This window comes from Neltuma alba, unplaced genomic scaffold, assembly GCF_004799145.2.
Source record: "Neltuma alba isolate B1F8T4 unplaced genomic scaffold, ASM479914v2 tig00007703_pilon, whole genome shotgun sequence".
Taxonomy (NCBI): domain Eukaryota; kingdom Viridiplantae; phylum Streptophyta; class Magnoliopsida; order Fabales; family Fabaceae; genus Neltuma; species Neltuma alba.
In genome coordinates, this window is record NW_021634849.1 from 1 (window position 1) to 20,714 (window position 20,714).

At 34.3% G+C, this 20,714-nt stretch overlaps 1 protein-coding gene and 2 pseudogenes across 1 annotated transcript; 1 reads left to right on the forward strand and 2 right to left on the reverse strand.

Moving 5' to 3' along the window:
* Positions 1-5: 5 nt before the first annotated feature.
* LOC114753112 (CBL-interacting serine/threonine-protein kinase 12-like) lies at positions 6-950 on the forward strand (annotated as a pseudogene).
* Positions 951-4,116: 3,166 nt separating this feature from the next.
* Positions 4,117-7,429, reverse strand: LOC114753111 (CBL-interacting serine/threonine-protein kinase 20-like; annotated as a pseudogene).
* An 11,092-nt stretch (positions 7,430-18,521) lies between these two features.
* Positions 18,522-18,863, reverse strand: LOC114753106 (uncharacterized). The gene has a single exon (XM_028941773.1). It carries the CDS (start codon positions 18,861-18,863, stop codon positions 18,522-18,524), a length of 342 nt encoding a protein of 113 aa, XP_028797606.1.
* Between the last annotated feature and the right edge of the window lie 1,851 nt (positions 18,864-20,714).

A 20,714-nucleotide genomic window follows, 5' to 3' on the forward strand; every position in this document is an offset into this window, starting at 1 on the left:
GCCTCAGCACTGTCTCCGATCAAATCAGACAAGACGGATTGTTTCATACTTTTTGTGGAACGCCTGCCTAGGTTGCTCCTGAGGTTCTGGCAAAAAAAGGATACGACGGAGCCAAAGTTGATCTCTGGTCTTGTGGCGTTATTCTCTTCGTTTTAATGGCAGGTTATTTACCATTCCATGATCAGAACGTTATGGCTATGTACAAGAAGATTTACAGAGGAGTTTTCCGGTGTCCCAAGTGGTTCTCGCCGGAGCTAAACTTATTATGTACTCGTCTTCTCGATACAAACCCAGAAACCAGAATCTCATTCAGATATCATGGAAAACAAGTGGTTCAAGAAAGGGTTCAAACAAATCAAGTTTTATTTCGACGACGATAAGCTCTGTACCAGCGTTGAAAATATTGACAAACTGGATTTAAACAAGGACGACATAGACTCAATCTCAGATTATTCAGTATCAGAATCCGATTCAGAGCTAGAGGTCAAAAGAAGAAGCAACGCTTCATTGCCAAGACCAGCAAGCTTGAATGCATTTGATATAATATCATTCTCTGCAGGCTTCGATCTTTCTGGGTTGTTCGAGGAGAAAGGGGACGAGGCGAGGTTCGTGTCCGGCGCGCCAGTGTCAGAGATCATATCGAAGTTGGAGGAAATTGCGCAGTTGGTAAGCTTTACAGTGAGGAAGAAGGATTGCAGGGTGAGCTTGGAGGGATCAAGGGAAGGTGTGAAGGGGCCACTGACGATTGCTGCCGAGATATTCGAGCTTACTCCGTCGTTGGTGGTGGTGGAAGTGAAGAAGAAAGCAGGGGATAAAACAGAGTATGAACAGTTTTGTAACTCCGAATTGAACCTGGCTTACAGAAGTTAATGATGAAGTATGAATCACCAACTTCTTCTTCCAAGAGAAATTCTTCTGATGAGAGTCCTCACTCTGATTCTGATTCTTAGAATTGTCCACACTAGTTAACTCTCGGATATTGAATCCTCATTTTTTCTCCTCTGCTTTTAGTTGTTTATACATGGTAATCTTTTGTCATTCTTTTCTTTTCGAGACTTAGGTTTTGTCCTTAACTGGAGTCGTACATTCTATGGTTCTTTTTCATGTACAAACTATAAGTGCTATGCTGCAACACGCCTAATTTGAATAATAAATGATCAGATATATCAATAATTATCAATACATAGCCAGCCAAGCCGCAGTGAAAACTCATTCTTCAGACTCTATTGGACAAAATATGTATGTAGCTGAGTATATAACTCTGCTGGGCTTGTATAACTTCATATTTAGTTTTCTTATCAGTTTGAAGTATAAGGAAGTATAAATGTGGTTCCTTGCAAGGATTGTAATGGGGTTTTGGTTGAATTACTCCATTGATCTTAATTCTTTGCATTACATTACAAGTCTATATTCGTAAGATATATAGTTCATTAGGTAATATCTTGCCATATATCTCAACCTTCACTATAAAAAACATGAGACTTCCTATTCGACCCAAGATATATTCATATTCACTTTTTTAAATAACTCACCCAACTACCACATCTTTTATCTCTTATTAAGGATTCAAACTCCTGTGCAAGAAAAACTTAAAAATGCCGAGTGTTAATTGTGTTATAAGGCCCAAGCTCCACATATCCATATCCAATCCAGTTATCAAAAGACTGTTTTGTACTTTAATTTTAAGAGAATTACAATGAGATCCTAAAAAAAAAATTACAAAACAAATCTCAAAAATTATTATTATTTATTCTAAAAGTTATTATTACAGGCTGTTTAGAATGTTATTAGAATCTTTTAGTAATTATTTTTCTTACTTAGGATCTCATTATAATTCTCTGTTTATTTTATACCGATATCTCATTATTATTATTATTTAATTAGGATAAAGTCTTTCTTCAAGAAAATTATTGAAATTACATAATTTTTATTTATTTTGTCAAATTGAGAAGAAACTATGCCTCAATCTTGAGTCTTGTGCGTAGAGCCTAAGGCTAGAACCCCAATAACCTTTATTTTAATTCTCCCTTTCAATAAAAGAGAGTTTCGAAAAACCTTATTTTGGTCCAAACGGCAAGACATAAAGAGCTCAAACCCGCAGCATCAATTTATATTTTTGTATATATATGTATATGTATAATTGAATTATTATTTATTATTATGGAACTAGGTCCACGCTAGCCTTCGGCATGATTTGGCATTTAAAATAAAATGGAAGAAAAAAAAGGACAAAAATTTAAGGACTTATTTGTCTACTAAAGAAAGAAAGCTGCCTCTATTATTGAAACCTTAAAAGGGGAAAAAAAAAAAAATCCGCCACACAACCTTGTTAGGCCTTGACAAATAATTATATTTTGTGTTTGAATAAGAAAAGAAAATGGATATAGAAGAGAAAAGTGTGTATAAAATATTTTCACTCCTTATATTTAGATAAATAGAAGAAAAATCAAAAGAAAAAAAAACTAATTTATGCTTATTTTTATTGTAATTATTTAAATTGAATTGAAAATTTAATTATAAATACACTATCAACGTAGAGCAATGTCATTTGAGCCAAGGCTCATTTGCATTGGAATTGAAAACTCAATTATAAGCATACCCTATCACCATATCTACTGTAATTTCCAGAATCAATTCCCCAACCTCCTCACTAAGGGGGTAGAGCGATGTCATTAAAATCAAGGCTCATTTGTATTGGAATTGCTTCTCTCATAAATAACTCCCATAATATGTGTAATTAAGCAAAAAAAAAAAATTAAAGAAGTATACATTTAGAAGACAAATTAAATTAAAATATTATATCTAAGGTTAAAACAAATACCTCTATTAACTCTTATACTAAGAATAAGAGGAATAATGTGCGGTACATGGTAACAACTTCATAACTGGGTAATGAAGATTGAGCTAAAAAAAAAGATTAAATTAAAATTCTCAAAGAAATCAAATTTCAACGTTATAAGATGGAGAGACATATTAGGGAGAATTATAATAAAATCCCAAGCTAAAAAAATAATTAACAAAAAGTCTCAATAACAAGTTAGAAGCTATCATTTTTCACTCTATAACTTATTATTAAAAGCTGCTCAATTGTTATTAAGACTTTTTAGTCATTTTGTTTATTTTTTGAGACTTTGTTGCAATTCCCTCTATTTAAATATGTGATTTGAAAAGTGACTGATGAAATATCCATGTTGCGAGCAACAATCACCATCCAGATCCACCGGCCAAATGTACAAAAAATAATGAGAAATAAACCAACAAGGACAGGATTGGCGATATATGCGATTATGTCATTGTTTTGCTCTGGGAGAGACAATTTATTTTATTAAATGACCTATTTATATGACCTTATTGATATTTTCAGTTCCTTTTGATCTTATTTTAATTTTGAAATCTAAAATTTGAAATCAATAGTTTTATTCCTTGAAATTTGATTTTTTTTTTTTTGGGTTTACCAAATAAGTATGATCCTGTGTGTACATAACTCACTACTTGTAACTAGTTGATCAAGGGCAATTATTATTTGACCCTCATATTTTCACTTATATCTGGTTCATTAGCTCCATGGCTTCTTTTGGAGGAGGGCATGTGAATAATTAGCATTATGATGTACTTAATATGGGAAGTTCTCACACGTGGTTTAATATAACTGATAATAGCAGTATTTGTGGTGACATAATTTTTTGCATGTACAAAGTTCGATTCTTAATCTCAAATAAGATTCCAATCTTTTTCACTTAACTCTGCTAGTGTTGGTAAATTACTATTCTAAGTATCAACCAAAAAAATGAGGACATATTGATGACGACCATAATAATAATAATAATAATTGTAGTCCTTAATATAATATCTACTTAATTAATTAATTAATTTGGATAGATAAAAAAACTAGTTTAATTAGTTATTTGTTAAAAATAAGCTTTGGTTTATCCAAAATATCATATTAAATCATTTGTATTGAAACTATTTCTCGATGCAAATTCCCTAAATACATACAATTAGTAGAAACAATTTGGAAAAAATAATAAATATGAGAGATAAAATGAAATAAAATCTCATATTTAAGACCAAACTTAACTTCCAACTAGTTCTTATATTAGAAATAGGAGCTAGTACTAGCAAGATAACCGTCTTTAGAGGCAGAAAATTTGAACTCTACAGTTACAGTTCTGTACAATATTATTATACACAACCTGGGCGCAAGAAAAGAAGAACCAGACGTACAATAGAGACAACCTTCACTACTTCGCGGCAAGTGATTCTGCAGAGTGGAAGACCATATATCTGAACAAAACAAAGACAGAAACAGAAGGGTTCAAATTACACATCCCGCAAGCAAATTAAAAATATAAACCATATCTTCTGGTATATATTGGTGCCAAGTATTGCTGCTACTGTTCACTTCCTTGCCAAGCCCACACTATATCCTTCAATGAAGGCTTCAAGTTCTGATCCCGAAATTGGATATACTCAAACGTATCGCCTGCAGTTTTCGTCACCTCCACAACATGAAACGTTGATGTCACCTCAAAAATCTCTGCATCAATACCAAGTTGTCCCTTCCGACCACTCTTGCTTCCCTCCAACCTCACTAATCCATCTTTCTTCACAACATTGAATTCTCTCTCTGCTTGTGCTATTTCTTCCAGTTTTGAAACAACTGTTGACTCGGGCTTCGTGGTGGTGAATCTAGCATGTTGTCTCCGACACGCATTGATCCTCAATGTCGCCTTGGGTCAAATTAAATTAAATTTAGAATGCAGCAAGTGATGCAAACCAAAGTCGTTCTCTTATTGGAGCCAAAAATTAAATAGGTCCTAAATTAACTAAAAATCAAAATTGCTATTAAAAAGGGGTTTTTTTAAAAAAAATTTAAAAACTACTTTGTAAAATAAATTGAAAACAATTCTAAATATTTTTTTTGGATTTTTTTAATATAAAAATTGAAAAGATAATTTGAAATTGAAATTGAAAGAAAATTAATTAAAAGAAAAGTAGCAAATGAAAATTTTGGATTTTAAGGAGATATGAGATAATGCTTCTTGAAAAATGGAAATTGGGTTATCCTTGCTCAAAATGATCTGGGAGTTATTTTGTTCACTAATTTAAAATCAAAACCTTAATCACTGATTAAGTCAAGCAATTTCAATTAATAGATGTCCTAAGACTATAGCTACAACTACCAATTAAAATTACCTTTGAAAACCGATTAGTGTGCAATTAGGATTAGATTAATGCAATTCGGGTCTCTTTGCAAAGAACACTCAACTTGAGATATACAATAAGTACCATACAATTATAACATTCATCCAAACTATGAATGAATAGCATAACCATATAGAACTTCAAACTGGATATAAATATAAATTTCAAATTGCAAAATCCAATCTCAATCACAAAAATTCAATTCTAAACTAAGAATTACAACTAATAATCTCAGAAAATTTAATTAAATAATATCAATTCTAACTCAGAAAATCCATTACTCAATTAAATTAAAAGAATTGAAACAGAAAAACTCCCCTAATTAACTCTGAAGCTCAAACCCAATACTCCATCTCCAAGAAGCTCGATGAAATTAGCCATGCATGGTTTCAAATTTTGCAACCACAGATTTGAAATGCACGGTAGCCATGGATGATTAGGAACGTGATACTGTCAAGCCGAATACAAATGACAGAAGCAGAACAGGTCTTGCCGGTGGTGATGGCCGTGGAATCACGATTCTGATGGCACGGTGGATGAGAAGAATCAGTTGAAGGTCGCTGCCTCTCCGTCTGCCTCTGCCGAGCTCTGTTTGCAGCTCCTAGTTCTCCCCGCGTTGAAGACGATGGGGACAGGGGAAGGTGAGATGGGATGATAATGATTGTGGTAAATAGTGAATGGAGGTAGCGTGCGGTGAATGAAATCCGTGGGTTTGAAGGTGGGTGTATGAAGATTGGGGGCTGGTGTGCAGTGTTTTTTTTTTTTTTTCTCCTCTCCCTGCGGTCATATATATATATATATACACACAAAGATGCATATTGAAGCCTTGCCGCCGCCGCTGTTCCTTTTTTTGTTTTTTTTCAGAAGGTGATGATGATGCAGACCTAAATTCAAACCTTGCAATATCTCCCAAATTTTCTATAACAAAATCTAAGATAATGTGATATGATTTTTTTCCAAAAAGATCAATCAGTTAAACTAAATCATAAAAAATATGATATTTTTGCCCCTTTTTAGCAATATTTTCATCCAATCACAATTAATCCAATTTAATCATAATAAATGCAATTAAGCCCAATTTAATTGATAAAAATCCCAAATAAGATATAAAAATCAATATAAAATCAGGATTTATCACGCATCTTCCTCAAACAAACCAGAGAGATCAAATCCTGAAGATAGGGATATTAAATCAAAGGGGTTGAAGGCAGATGGTTTCACTTTCACTGGGGTTTCTTTGGTTTTTTCCTCTGGACTTGATGACGATGAAGGATCAAAAAGAGCCTGAACATCACTCGCAGGATTGGAAACTGGTGATTTGGGTGGTTCAATCTGCTGATACCCAATTTTAAACCAGCCATTTTCCACAATCTTAGCAATACTTACTCTTGTTCTTGGATTTGGATCGAGAATTCTGGTGATAAGTCTTCTGGTTTGAGGTGAGAACCATTTAGGACACTTGAATTCTGCAGTACAAATTTTCCTATACATTTCAATCAGATTCTTATCCTGAAATGGAAGAAAGCCTGCAAGAAGAACAAACAAAATAACCCCACAAGACCATATATCAGCTTCGGCTCCATCATAGCCTTTCTTGTTGAGCACTTCAGGAGAAGACCATCGTTCTTGCTGGGTTCATACAAAGCACTCAACCCAAAATCCGAAATCTTCAGATCTCCTTTTTTGTCCAGAAGGAGATTCTCCGGTTTCAGATCTCGGTGATAAACCCATCGGCTATGGCAGAAATCGACGGCACCGATTAGTTGCTGGAAATACTTTCGCGCCAAATCCTCCTTCAATTTCCCTTTCGTGACTTTGGCGAAGAGCTCACCACCTTTCACGCACTCCATCGCGAAGTAAATCTTGTTTTTGCTGGCCATTACTTCGTAGAGCGGAACGACGTTTGGGTGCCTTAGAGGTGCATCCCTGAGATCTCGCGCTTGATTTGGTCGATCAAGCTGATGCGAAGAATTTTCTGCTTGTTGATGACTTTAATGGCGACGCTCTGGTTGGTTTTAATGTTTCTGGCGTGGTAGACTTTGGCGAATGTGCCTTGGCCAAGCAAACGGCCTAGCTCGTATTTCTGCATCAGAATTGTTCCTTTCTTCTCCGTTTGCTCTCAATCCATTGGTTTTGCAAAGGAAGGAACTGTGGGTTTCAAGGTTGAGATTTGAGAATGAAGAGGAGGGAGGACAATGAGGAGGAGGAGGAGGAGGAAGAAGAATTGAGTCAGGCGGAAGCCAAGAGATTCACAGAATAATTATGCCGAAGTCCATTATTTACTTATTTTGCTCTATTTGTAGAAAATCAGTGTATAGATATTACTATTCAGTTTGTAGAAAATTGAGAATGCTGTCCGTATTCAGATGTCATTGGCTCATCCCCTTAGTGACAAGTTCAACTGCTAAAAGTTTGGTGAGTATTGTGTTTTTGAAGATAAATGATTGCAAAAAGATGAAAGAAATCGTAATGAACAAGACTAGTGAAGATGTAGAAGGTAGAATCACATTCAACCATATAGAATTGGACTTACTGATATGTCAAGCTTGAAGATGTTTTCTTCACGAAGTCGCACCTTCGAATTCCCAGAATTAAAAGTGATACAAATAACTAGATATCCTCAAATGAAGATGCTTTGTCAAGGAGTGTTGAAAACACCAAAGTTGTCTAAAGTGAAAATAGAAGAGCATGAGATGGAATGGAAGGATAAAGGAGGCCTTAACAAAACGGTAGAAATGCTATCCTCAGCAAATGCATGATATAACCACGCTAAAAAATATTGTTTCGAAAAATGTATATTTAATTATAAGGAAATAGAGAATTGATTATATTGTGCTTATGCCAATGTCGTCTTTCTTCAAAATTACATATTTTCAGGCTAACCAATACTATGATTTGGTATTGCAGGATAGTGTTAGCTGTTAATATATAGAAGGATGACTCCATCATCCATGTTATCATTTTCAGGTTGGTCAGTTTTATGATATTTTTCTGCTTATTGTCTATGTTTTTCTCTATTAGTTATTATGAAATCAACAATAGCCCCATATATGAAGGGAGGAAGCATTAAAAAACCTGCATCTTTTTTTTTTTTAAATTATTTGTATCTTTTTGCTATATTTGTCCGTGCTTTCCTACCGCTGAAATAGTAGTTGCTATAATATCAACAAATGCTACATATATTAAGGGATGAAACAGATAACTCTTTTATATATGTCAATTTTTCTTTGTTTTTTTTTTGACACATTGGCTACAATATGATTATGCTAGCTACTATATATGATAACATGGATACACTCAAAATATAAACATGCCTTTTTACTTTCCTTGCTTGATCAATGCAGGTATACGTTGTTGGCGATGATGTTGACACTTGATGAAGGATGTGGACAGACGCTTGTGCAATGATGCTTTTGTTGAATTCTCAAATGATATGTTTTAGTAGTTATATATGTTCTATTATATTTGATAATAAATGAGACTCCGTTTTTATCATAAACAATATTCCCAGTTTCCTACCAATAAATTGGTTGATCAATGGCTTGGCCATGGTCGAAACTCTATCCTTAAAGCGTGGCTTGCTTAATTATGTACTATGACTCCAATGTATTAAAGACTCAGAAAATTGGTTTGTTGTGATTGTGAAGTTTTTATTCAACAACTGTGTGGTTTCTATTAAGTAATTGTTTAAGGTGCGTCCATTATACTTGTGTTGTAATTATTTCGGGTTTATATTAAATTTCCTACTTGACAAAATTATGTTGTTAATCATAGATGAAGTATTGATGCCGCTCTATGTTGAAGGTTGACACGTTTTGCTGACGATACGTACAGAGAAAATTATATTCAAGGACCAAATTAACAAAATTTTTATCCCTTAATAAGGGTCTCGAACATGTAAAATCATTGTGAAGGTGCATGGCCTTGTTTGTAAAATTATGTATGAAGACCAAATCCTTGTGTTAAAGAATGGAAGTGGTAGATATACATATAAAAATTCTTGACGAAGTACGACTGTTAAATAATGAAAGCTAGAATTATAATTTTTTTGTTGTTAGTGTTGAATAGTAAATAGAACTGGTATACTTGCCAATTTTCCTCAAAGTTATTTCTACAATAGCGTTAGAGTCTGGTGAAGAGTGAAGCATGACCCGTTGCCCTCTCCTCCGATCACTTCCTGTGAATGCTTTAGAAGAGAGAGCAAGGAAGAACACACACACACACACACACACACACATGTATATATGACAACTTTTCACTTACATAGGAGCAAGATTCACACGATGAATTGTTAGTAGTCAAAATGCTCCGTTTTCGAATGAAAAAATGGGTGATTACAGAGTAAATGATGAGGTATTTCTGAATTTAGTCTTTCTGAAAATTGCCTTAATTCGTTACTTCACAAATAAGACAATTCTCAATTTTGTGAACGACAACATTGTCTTCTTAATTAGGTTTTTAAGATATAGACATTTCTCAATCAAGTCCCTCCCAAATATAAATATAATTAGTGGTCCATCACATAATGTGTCCATCTGAATTTGATAGAAAAAACAGATATACGATGATAGATTTAATTAAAGAAACCAAATTGAGATATTATCAGAATCGAGAAGCACTTTAGGCATAAGGCGAGGACTGAATTGAAATACAAACAGGGAGATGGATCTTACATAGTGAAAATATAATAGCAGTAATCCTGTACCATTGCCCAATAACTTGCTTCTGGGTTGCTTCATTTATCATAGGAACTGGCAGAGACATGAACTCGCAGAAGCATTTTGGTTTCTGGAAATCCAACATTCAAGTGAACCCAACCAGGAATTATAGGAAGCAGGTACAGAGCCGACCTTAGCAACTAAGGCTAGTGAGACGATCACCACTTTCACCAACACAGGTGTTGATCATGAGGGGAGTTTCTGGAGTTTGATTTCCCTCACGGGGTTCGATCACTTCTTTTCCGAAGCCCACACGCCACTTTTGTCACTTCCAGAATCCATACTCCACACGCCATTTTATATCATCTTCATGAATGCTTTCAGGATAAAAATATGTTTAGGCTTAGAATCTTTATTATTTCAGAATTATAAAGAAAATAATCGTACAAGAAAATTATTACTCCTTCCATTCCTTTTTATAAGATACAATTGTTGGGTATGCTTTGTTTCATTTTATAAGAGACTCTTAGAGGTTATTTCAAAATTAATTTGTAAACTTTCAATTTTACCCTCATTTAATTACACATTTTCTTTTTTCTAAGATAACTTTCTCTTTCTCTGTTATACATTATCTCTCCACTACATATTATCTCTTCCACATAAATGAAGGCATTTTTAAAAAATAAAATTTATTTTTTACATATTTATTGTACTCAACTAATTTTAACTAACTTTTAAACAATGGGATTTGGTTAATTATATCTTATAAAAGGAATGGAGGGAGTAGTATGCAAAAGTGTGATCTTTTAAATTTTAAAAAATATGCTTTAGTTCGTTTAATCCTAATATCATTAACATAAAATGATAACAATTGAAATAATCTTAAATATTCATAAAACATTCTCTAATACTAACATATTAAGTTTAATTTTCAAAATAACTATGATTGTTACAAAAACTCATCATTTTAAGCCTAACAATTTTAAAATTAGAAAAATAAATGTATATTTTATTTGTGTATATATTACCATAAACTTGCGTTAGTAAATGTTAATATTATAAATTAGAGTTGGTGTTAGTCTCAATAAATAAAAATCTACAAATTATAATGGATAAGATTATCTCTAGAAAAAAAAGTAAAAAAAAAAAAAGAAGAGATAAGATTATCATATGGTGGGTACGTGGCTCCAAATTAATTCATATAATTACTCGAATATGGGATGACAGTGAAAACAAGGGTTGCTATCATCCTGTTCCCTTTTTCATTCGGTATTGTTTTTCTTTTCGCCCACTTCAATAATTCTCTTCGGCGAAAATTCAAAGTTGCCCCGCGCAGCTAATTGGAAATAAGAAGGAAACCACACAACAAAGTAGTGCCCCGGCTTATTAGTTTTCCCTTTTTTCCCCCTTTTAACTGATTTTCTAAATTTTACAAGTTTTTAAATTTTTTACCATTAAATTATGTTTCTATGCATTATTTTTCCCTTGATAAATACATAAAGAGGTCATCACGTAGAATGACAATTAAGTACTTCATAAAAAGCTAATGTTAACATTAAAAAAAAAACTAAATATGAGGAATCCGAACATGAGGAATTTGAAATTTTGAGTAGTGATATTAATTAACTTGTATAAGGTCATAAATTGTCATGCATTATCCCAATAATATAAACCCCACAGCATTGATCAAACTGCGTTGACTTGAATCCTTATCTAAACCAGAGAATTTGCAGCCACTCCTCCCAAATAAAGCTTCAGATCTTCTTTTTCTTCTTCGTTTTCTTTTCCATAGTTTCAGAAATCTACTTTCTCCCTTCTCTGCTTTCTATTGCTTTCTGGGCTTCTTCTTTTACTTCATCATCTCTGCAATTCCCTTTTTCTTATATATTTCCACTTTCTGATTTCCTTTTTGCTTTTCTCTGTTCTCGACCAAAAAAAAGGAAAAAAAAATTCCTGAATTTACTGCTTTCTGAATTTTTTGGCTGGTACTTCTATGTTGTTGCGATCATTTTCTATTTTATTTTGCTGTTTTGATATTTCTTCAAGAAGGAAAAAAACCCAAAAATAATATTAAAAAAAAGTCCTCTTTCAATTTGTGATGCTTAGATCTCAAAAAGAAAAAAAAAAAAAAGGCTAGTTATTCTAGTGATAGCCCTTATATTTTTCATTTGGCACTACTCCGCTCCTAACCTAATTATTGTATTAATTTTGATATTAAATGTAAGACCTATTTCTCATATTTATGAGTTTTTTTTAAAATTATACTTATTGATACTTTCTCAACCATAATCAAGTAGAAGATGAAGGGAAAATATTAAGAAAAATAATTATGGTCTTTTAGGAAAAATTATCAAGCTAATGTTAAAATTATACCCATGCTCATCTTCCATGCTCCTCCATATAGAGGTGATTTATATATCGAATTATAAATTTTAAACCTAAGTAAACTTTAATCTAAACATACACAGATATATACATGTATATGCAGGCTGGAGTAACTGAAATTAATATTTAAAATAATAATAGGTTAAATATTTTCTCTTTCTCTTTCAGGAATTTGCTCCTACTGTTAATACATGGGGGAAGAGGGTGACTAATGGCCTGGGCCTACAAGGTGATGATGCTTTTGTTGAATTCGCAAATTATGCTTTGGTAGTTACATATGCTCTATTATTTGATAAGCGAGACTCTATTCTTATCATAAACCATATTCCTACAAGTAAATTGGGTGATGAATGGCTTGGCCCTCCTCAAAACTCGACCCCTGGGCGTCGTTTGTTTCATTGAGAACTATGAGTCTATGACTCTAATGTATGAAAGACTCAGAAATTGGTGTGTTGTGATTGTGAAGTTTTCGTTTAGCGACTGTGTGGTTTTCTTGATTATGTTACATTAAGATTATTTAGTTCATTGGGACTGTTCACCATTGAAAAGGTTTCTGAGTCTAGATTTGTGGGGTGGCTCTTTTTAGTCGAGAGATTTTGTCAAGTAAGGAGCCATAGGGAAGCCATAATTATAAGACCCTTTCCTTCACTCAGAATATTCTGTCCACGACAATGACAGATACTTTGGTTCAGGTTGGCAGAGAATGAAAGGTTTTGGAACATCAGTCTTAACAGACAGAATCTAGCAATTGTCTAAGGGGCGTCCAAAATATTTCTGTTCTTATTATCATGGGATTTCTCTAATTAAATTATCCATCTGCCAAAATCAAATTTTTATCACTGATATGAGGTATCGATGCCTCTATGTGTTAAGGGTTGAAATGTTTTTGTGACCCATTAATTACAGAGAAAATTATGCTCAAGGACCAAATTAACAAAATTGTTATTCCTTAAGGATCTCGAATGTCTAAAATTATTGTGAAGGGACATGACCTTGTTTGTGAAAATTAAGTAATACATGAAGATCAAACTGTCCTTATGTTAAAAAAAAAAAAAGGGAAATGGTATATAGAAATTCTTGGCCGAAGCTGGAATTATAAATTTGTGGTAACAGCTTTAGAATCTGCATGATTTAGACCCCCAACTGACAAATTCAGGGTAGCTATGAAATTAAATACTTTATGAAACAGAGCGGGGAGAAAAACACGCACACACACAAACAGCTTTTCACTTGCTTAGGAGCAACTTTCACAAAATGAATTCTCAGTAATCAAAATGCTCTGTTTCTGAATGGAAAAATGAGTAGCTACGGAGCAAATTAAATGAGGTATTTCTCAATTGAGTCTTTTTCAAAACTTCCTTCCTAATTGTATTTGGTACTTCACAAATAAGGAAATTGTCAATTTTGTCACTTACAACATTGTCTTCTCAATTATATTTTCAAGATATAGATATTTTCAATCAAGTCCACCCCAAGTAAAACTATCATAAGTAATGGTCCCTCACATATGAGTACATCTGAATTTGATAGAAAAAAGAGATGTTCAATAATAAATAGGTTTATGTAAAGAACCAATTGAGAAATGATCATAACTGAGAAACACTTTATGCACGAGGTGAGGGTGCTGAATTGAAAAATAAACAAGGAGATGGATTTGACACAGTGATTATATAACAGTATTAATCTTGTACCACTGTACAATAACTTCCTTCGGGGTTGCTTCATTTAAAACGGGGTGTAATGCTTTCATTTAATGAGTTATATTAGGAAATAGCAGAAACATGGACTCGATAAATTATAAAACATTTTAAGTAAAATATAATCTGAACTCCGGTGCCTCAATCAATCTTTTATTTAAAAAAAAAAAAGTTATTATCAAGAAGGTTGCGTCTGGTTCACCGAATACTGCCTACATGTTTTATTTAAAAAAGATAATTATCTAGGACGACCCTACCTCCTCATCACGAAACACGTTTTTTATTTAAAAAAGAAAAAAGAAAAAATAAGCCGTACCAAACGCTATCTCATTAATATTTTTAATGATTAATATAATCTTTGAACATACTTATCCTTTCTTGCATCAAAATTCCCCATTCAATATGTGACAAGGTAGATTCATTATGTGCTAATTTTTTCTGGGATTCGGTAGATACCAAGAAGAGGATGCATCATTGGGCTAGGAATAAACTTTTCCAGCCTGTGGATACGGGTGATTTGGGGTTAAGACCAGCTAAGATTTGTGAACAGAGCCTTTCTTGCCAAGTAAATCTGGCGGGTAATCTCTTCCCAAGATTCTTATTTGCTGGCCATAGTCTTAAAAGTCAAATACTTTAATTTAGATAGCCAGTCAATTATTAAACTTCCATATAACTCATCCTAGATATGGAAGGGCATTGCAGAATATGCTGATATATAGGACGAGCATCCCAATTAACCGCCACCTTTGGTGGCCTATTCAGCAGGATCTGATGCAATATTTGAATATTAAGTTTGTATCGCATCCGTTATTGCATACTCCCCCTTTGTGGAATCCAGTTTCATGGAATTCCTCCCTCATTTTTAAGATTTATCCACCAGATATAGCTCGTTCCAGTCTTGCTCAGTCTATTTCCCTCTTAAATCTTCCTGATCAAATTATCTGGTCTGGCAATAACAAGGACATCTACTAGGTTCGAGATGGAACTTACTTTGGCAAGCTGATTCTCACAATCTGGCTCCAACTGTTGATGATTTCTGGCTACTACTTTGGAGGTTGAAACTTCCTCTCAAACAATTGTTATTCATTAGGAAATTGCTGCATAAGGCCTTACATTCTGTTGATATTCTAAGGCAGCATCATCTTAACATATGAAGCCTCTGTGTATTTGGCTGTGAAGAAGAAGAGAATCTTTTACATCTTTTTTTAACTGTTCTTTTACTTGGGCTCTTTGGTTTGGAAGTTTATCCATCAGAATTTCTTTCAATTCTTCTGAGAAATTTGCTTCTTGACTAAAAGTTACCTTGGCACAATTGTGTCAATATCAATTGCAGGATGTTGCTTATAAAATTACATGTCTGCTCAATATTATCTTGAAGACACGGAATGATATTCTTCATCAAGGCAAAGTGGCCACACTCTTCTCAGTACTTTATGATGTCAAGCAAATTTGTTCCATTTCCAGGTTAGCTTTTCTAAATTACCACAGCACTCAGCATTATCCAAAATAAAATTCAAATTCTCGAGGATTTTTACTTGCATCCTGATGTTCGGAACATAATTCTCTTCAAATATAGAAAAGTCCAATATCATTTTTGCCATGGAATGATTTATCATCAAGCTACATGTTATTATTTGGAGAAGCAATTTATTAGCAGGTCCAGTTTTTCATTCCAAATGCCTTAGAGCCTCAGTCTACTGGATAAAATCTGTTGGCCTATTGGACGGAATTACCAAAACTTCCATTATTTATACATTGTGTGCAGAAGCAGCCCATTCAGCTTTCAGGGACAACTCTTCTTCTTCTTCTATTACTTGGCAAGAGATCCTTGCGCTTCTCTATAATTTTAGTTCTTACGATGTTGATGTTATTTCTAAATATTTCTTTTTTAGGCTTAACTCTTGTAATGTAGGATATCTTAGTTACTTTACTTTGTAACCTTTCATTATTAATTTTATCATTTTTTTGTGTTTCAAAAAAACAAAAATTTGATCCTTCAAGTTTGTCCTCATTTTGATTTTGATCTCTCAAATTTCAAACAATAGGCTTTGGTCCCTTTAAGACAAAATAGTTCAGGTTCTTATTGAATTATAAGAATATTGTTTTAAATGAAAAGAAAATTAAGAGACCAATACATATGGCTTAAAACTTGAGAAATTAAAATTAAAATGAAAACAAATTTGAATGTCTAAAAATTGTACTCCTTTAGTTCTTAATGTAAGACCTATTTAACTAATTTGATTATATTAAGAACTAAATAAGTTAATTAATTATAAAAAATATGACATCATTTCCTTAATATCCTTCCTCGCTTTCTTATTTGGTTATGATTAAGGGAGTATAAATAAAGATAATTTAGGAAAAACTGATATATATGAGAAATAGATCTCATGTTCAAGTCTAAAATTAACTTAACAATTAAGTCCTAAATTAAGAATTGGAAGCGAATTAACCATTTTCTTTATTAAAAAAAATAGCAGAGCACTAAGTGCTGCAGCTTAGCTTAAACAAATTTAATCTTCAAAAAATGCCTTTACCTTACGTTACCTTACATCTAACTAAAAGACAAAAGTCAATGCTAGAAGGAGCCACCAAATACTACGTCATTTTTCTTTTTAACTCTTCATTGTCATCAACTCACCCTTTTAATGAAAGTTTAACTGCCAAAAGCTTGATGAGTCTTTAATAGTTGGAGAAAAACGATTGCTAAAAGATGGAGACAATTGTATTGAATGAGACTAATGCAAATGTAGAAGGTGGAATCACATTCAACCAATTACGAAGGATCAAACGTACTGATATACCAAGCTTTAAGATGTTTTCTTCACAAAGTCACACATTCAAATTCTTAGAATTATAAAAGATAAACATAACTGGATGCCCTGAAATGAAAATATTTTGTCCAAGACTCTTCAAAACAACAGAGTTGTTTAAAGTGAAAATAGAAGAGCATGATGTGGAATGGGAGGATGAACGATGCTCAGCAAAGGTACGATATGATCCCCCTGACAAATATTGTTTAGAAAAATTTATATTCAATGACCAATGAAATAGAAAATTGATTATATCGTGCGCCTATGCCAACGTCGTCTGTCTTCAAAATTTCCCTTTTTCGTGAGGCTGTAACTAATATTATGATTTGGTATTGCAGGATGGCGTTAACATGTGGAAAGATAAGTCCATCATCCATCTTATGATGTTCAGTTTGTTAATTTTAGGATTTTGTTGCTAAAGAATTTTCTCTTTTCTGAAACTGTTTGTATCTTTTACTTACTCTCTCTCTAGTTTTCTCTTGTAGCAAACATAAAAAGAAACCTTGCATTTTATTTTTAGTCTTCTATATGCCAACTTCTCTGCTCTTTAAATTATTTGTATCTTTTTGCAATGTTCGATTGTGCTTTATCACTAAAAAATAGAGTTTCTCATTGGAATTCATTTCAATACTTATTTTCCAGTTGTGGTTATTGTAACACCAACAGAACAACTTCATATATTAAGGGGTGAAACAGGGGAGCTATCTGTGCCTTGCTTCAAATTGATCATACTACTATAGCTAATGACATGGATATACGTAGAACTTAAACATAGTCTTAGTAGTCTTCTTCTTTTCCTTTCTTGATTAATTTAGGTGCTGTTAGCGATGATGTTGACACTTGAAGAATGTATGCAGACGTTGGTTCAATGATGCTTTTGTTCAGTTTTCAAATTATATATTTTAGTAGTTAAATATATGTTTAATTATTTGATAAACGAGATTCTTTTTTATCACAAACAATATTCCTCCCGGTAAATTGGCTGACGGGTGACTTGACCCTGGTGAAAACTTTACTTTAAGGCACGGTTTCTTTTACTGTGTACTACTCTGATGTGTGAAGGCTTTGAAATTGGTGTGCTGTGATTCTGAAGTTCTACATTAAGCTTCCTTGCTATGATTTTATTTGGAGGTGGAAGCGAGAACCTACTAAGGTACAAGTAACGAACTATTTAGTTGTAGTTTTACTTTGAAACTTTTTTATGATATTTCCTATCGGAATAAATATCCGGTTTGAAAGCACGTCGCAGGAGATGTTTATGGTGGTTGGCGAGATATGAAGTTTGATACTCTACGAGAGAGATCAAGGAAAAACACATTAAAAAAAAGAATTCTCAGTAATCAAAATTCTCTGTTTCTGAATGGAGAAACAGAGAAGAACAGAGTGAGTAACTTATTCTACGAGTTTTCATATGAAGTGTACGAGAAAAACAGATATCTGATGATAAATTGGTTTATTTAAAGAACAAAAATTGAGAAACACCTCACGTAGGAGATGAGGGCTGCATTGAACAATAAATAGGGAGATGGATTTTCCATAGTGATTATATAATAGTGATCTTGTACCATTACACAATAATTTCCTTCTGGGTTGCTACATTCAAAATCGATGTAATGCTTTCGTTGAATGAGTTATCATGTATAAGAACTAGCAGACACATGAATTCCCAGAAAGATTTTGACATAAAGCAATATCATATGTGTACACATGCTTCGCCAAAGCATTTTTTTTTTTTTGAATGATACAAGGCAAGTAAACCTGATTTAATAATTGGTAGCTGACATATTGGCTAGGGCCACATCCTCTTGTAGTCGTGAGAGGCACTCCTGTGGGGGTTCCATCCAGTAGACCAATTCCTCATCTATAAACTGGGCCTTTTTTGCCATCAGGTCTGCACATTGGAGTGCATTCCTTGGTGCATATTTGATGCTAATGTCCCAATCTGAGTAAATTAACTCCCGGATCTCCGTTATCTCCGTGTGCAAGGGATGATTAGCACCTCCTTCAGTTTCAATCAGCCTAATAGCTTCTATAGAATCAGTGAAGACATTTATCCTGCTGAATCCTTGCTGTTTACACATCTGCAGACCCGTTCGGAGGGCCATCAGTTCTGCTGCAGTTGGTGGGAAAACTCCTAGTCGTCTCTAAAATCCAATACGCCACCTACCTGCTGTATCTCTGACTAGTCCTCCACATGCTGCCTGCTAGCTCTGATTGACTGAACCATCTACATCGAGCCTCAAGACACCTTCAGGTGGCGGCCTCTAGACTTCCTCTCTATCCACCACAGACCCAAATATTCTATGTTGTAGTCGTCCTCTCTCCGTAGTTTCCATTAGTTGGTGGAGTATCGCGTGTCTAACTTCCTTAGCTGAGTAGCATCGACCTTCAAGAACACCTCTGCATCTGTTCTTCTAAATGAGCCAGCATGTTATGGTAAAGACCTTAGCCCACATCCACTTTGAGAAATATGTATTACCAGCTCTTTTTGAAAGGTTCTCCTTTATCCAGACCTGCAAGTTAGAACGAAAAAAACTAAAGAGAAGGTTAGGGTGTACAATATTAGTCCATACTTCTCTAACAATCTCACAGTCTCTCAGAATATGAAGTGTGTTTTCCTCACTTAAGCACTCAAAAGGAGACTCTTCACTGGTTTGAATGCCTCTCTGTTTTCAAAGTGCATTGGTAGGTAGTCTCTCTTGAATTGCTTGCCACATGAAAAATTTCATTTTCTCCGGCACCGGGAGTTTCCAGATTGCTTTCCATTGAGCTCTAGTGTCTGTGGAAGCTTTCTTGAAAACCATATTGTAAGCCGTCTTGACACTGAAATTCCCATCAGCGGCTGGGCGCCAACTAAACTTGTCTTCCTCACTGCATCTGGGGACTTTTATCTTCTCTAACATTTCGAAAATTTCTTGAGAAAAGAACTCCCTCCATCTATTTGTGTTCCAACATCCATTAGGGTGAATGAATTGGCTCACTTTCTCACCAAGAGTGATGTTTGTTATGTTTCTCTCCGCCAATTGTATTAGCGGTACATCAAGCGGTGTCCAGAGGTCCCACCAGAAATGGGTTTGATTCCCGCTTTTAATGCTCCAACCCACACCTTGATAGAATTGGTTCCACACTTTTGTGATTCTATTCCAAACTGTTGAGGCATTTTGTTTTTTGCAGACCATAGGATACATTCCTTCCCCACATCTATATTTGTTCCTCAAGCATTGCACCCACAGCGCTTCTGGTTTGGTAAGAATTCCCCAACACAGCTTCATAATGAAAGCGATGTTCTGACTTTGGAGATCTTTCAACCCTAACCCTCCATGCATCTTATCCTGCTTTATTTTGTCCCACGAGATTAGGTGCATTTTCCGCCCTGTTGGTGTCTGGTTCCATACGAATTTCCTACTAGCTTTCTCTATTTCTTTGAGGACGCCTTTGGGCAGAAGCATGGTTTGCATATAGTAACTGGGAAGGGCGGAGATGACTGACTTTATAAGAGTTGATCGTCCCGCCATTGAGAGAAGAGTACTCTTCCAGGAATTCAATCGGGCACGAATTCGCTGGATGATAGGGAGATACAAGGCTTTTGTCACCCTTTTATGTAGCAAGGGAATCCTTAGATACTTCCCTAAGTCAGCTGTAATCCCCACTCCCAAGTTGTGGCTGAGCTCTCTAGCTCTATTGAAACAGACATTTCTTGAAAAGTAGACGTTAGACTTGCTAAGACTGACTTTATGCCCCGACACAGCACAGAAAAGACTCATAATGCTACTCATCAATTCAGCTTGTTCAGTAGAAGCTTCACCAAACAACAACAAATCATCCGCAAAGAAAAGATGGGACAGAATAGGTCCTGTAGAAGTGAGGCGCAGTCCTTTCCATCTTCCAGTCTCGACCGCTCTATTAATCATTTGGCTTAGTCTTTCCATACAAAGTACAAACAGGTAAGGGCTAAG

Coding starts and splice junctions, on each gene's coding strand:
- LOC114753106 (XM_028941773.1), bottom strand. CDS start 18,863: ATGGCCCTCCGAACGGGTCTGCAGATGTGTAAACAGCAAGGATTCAGC.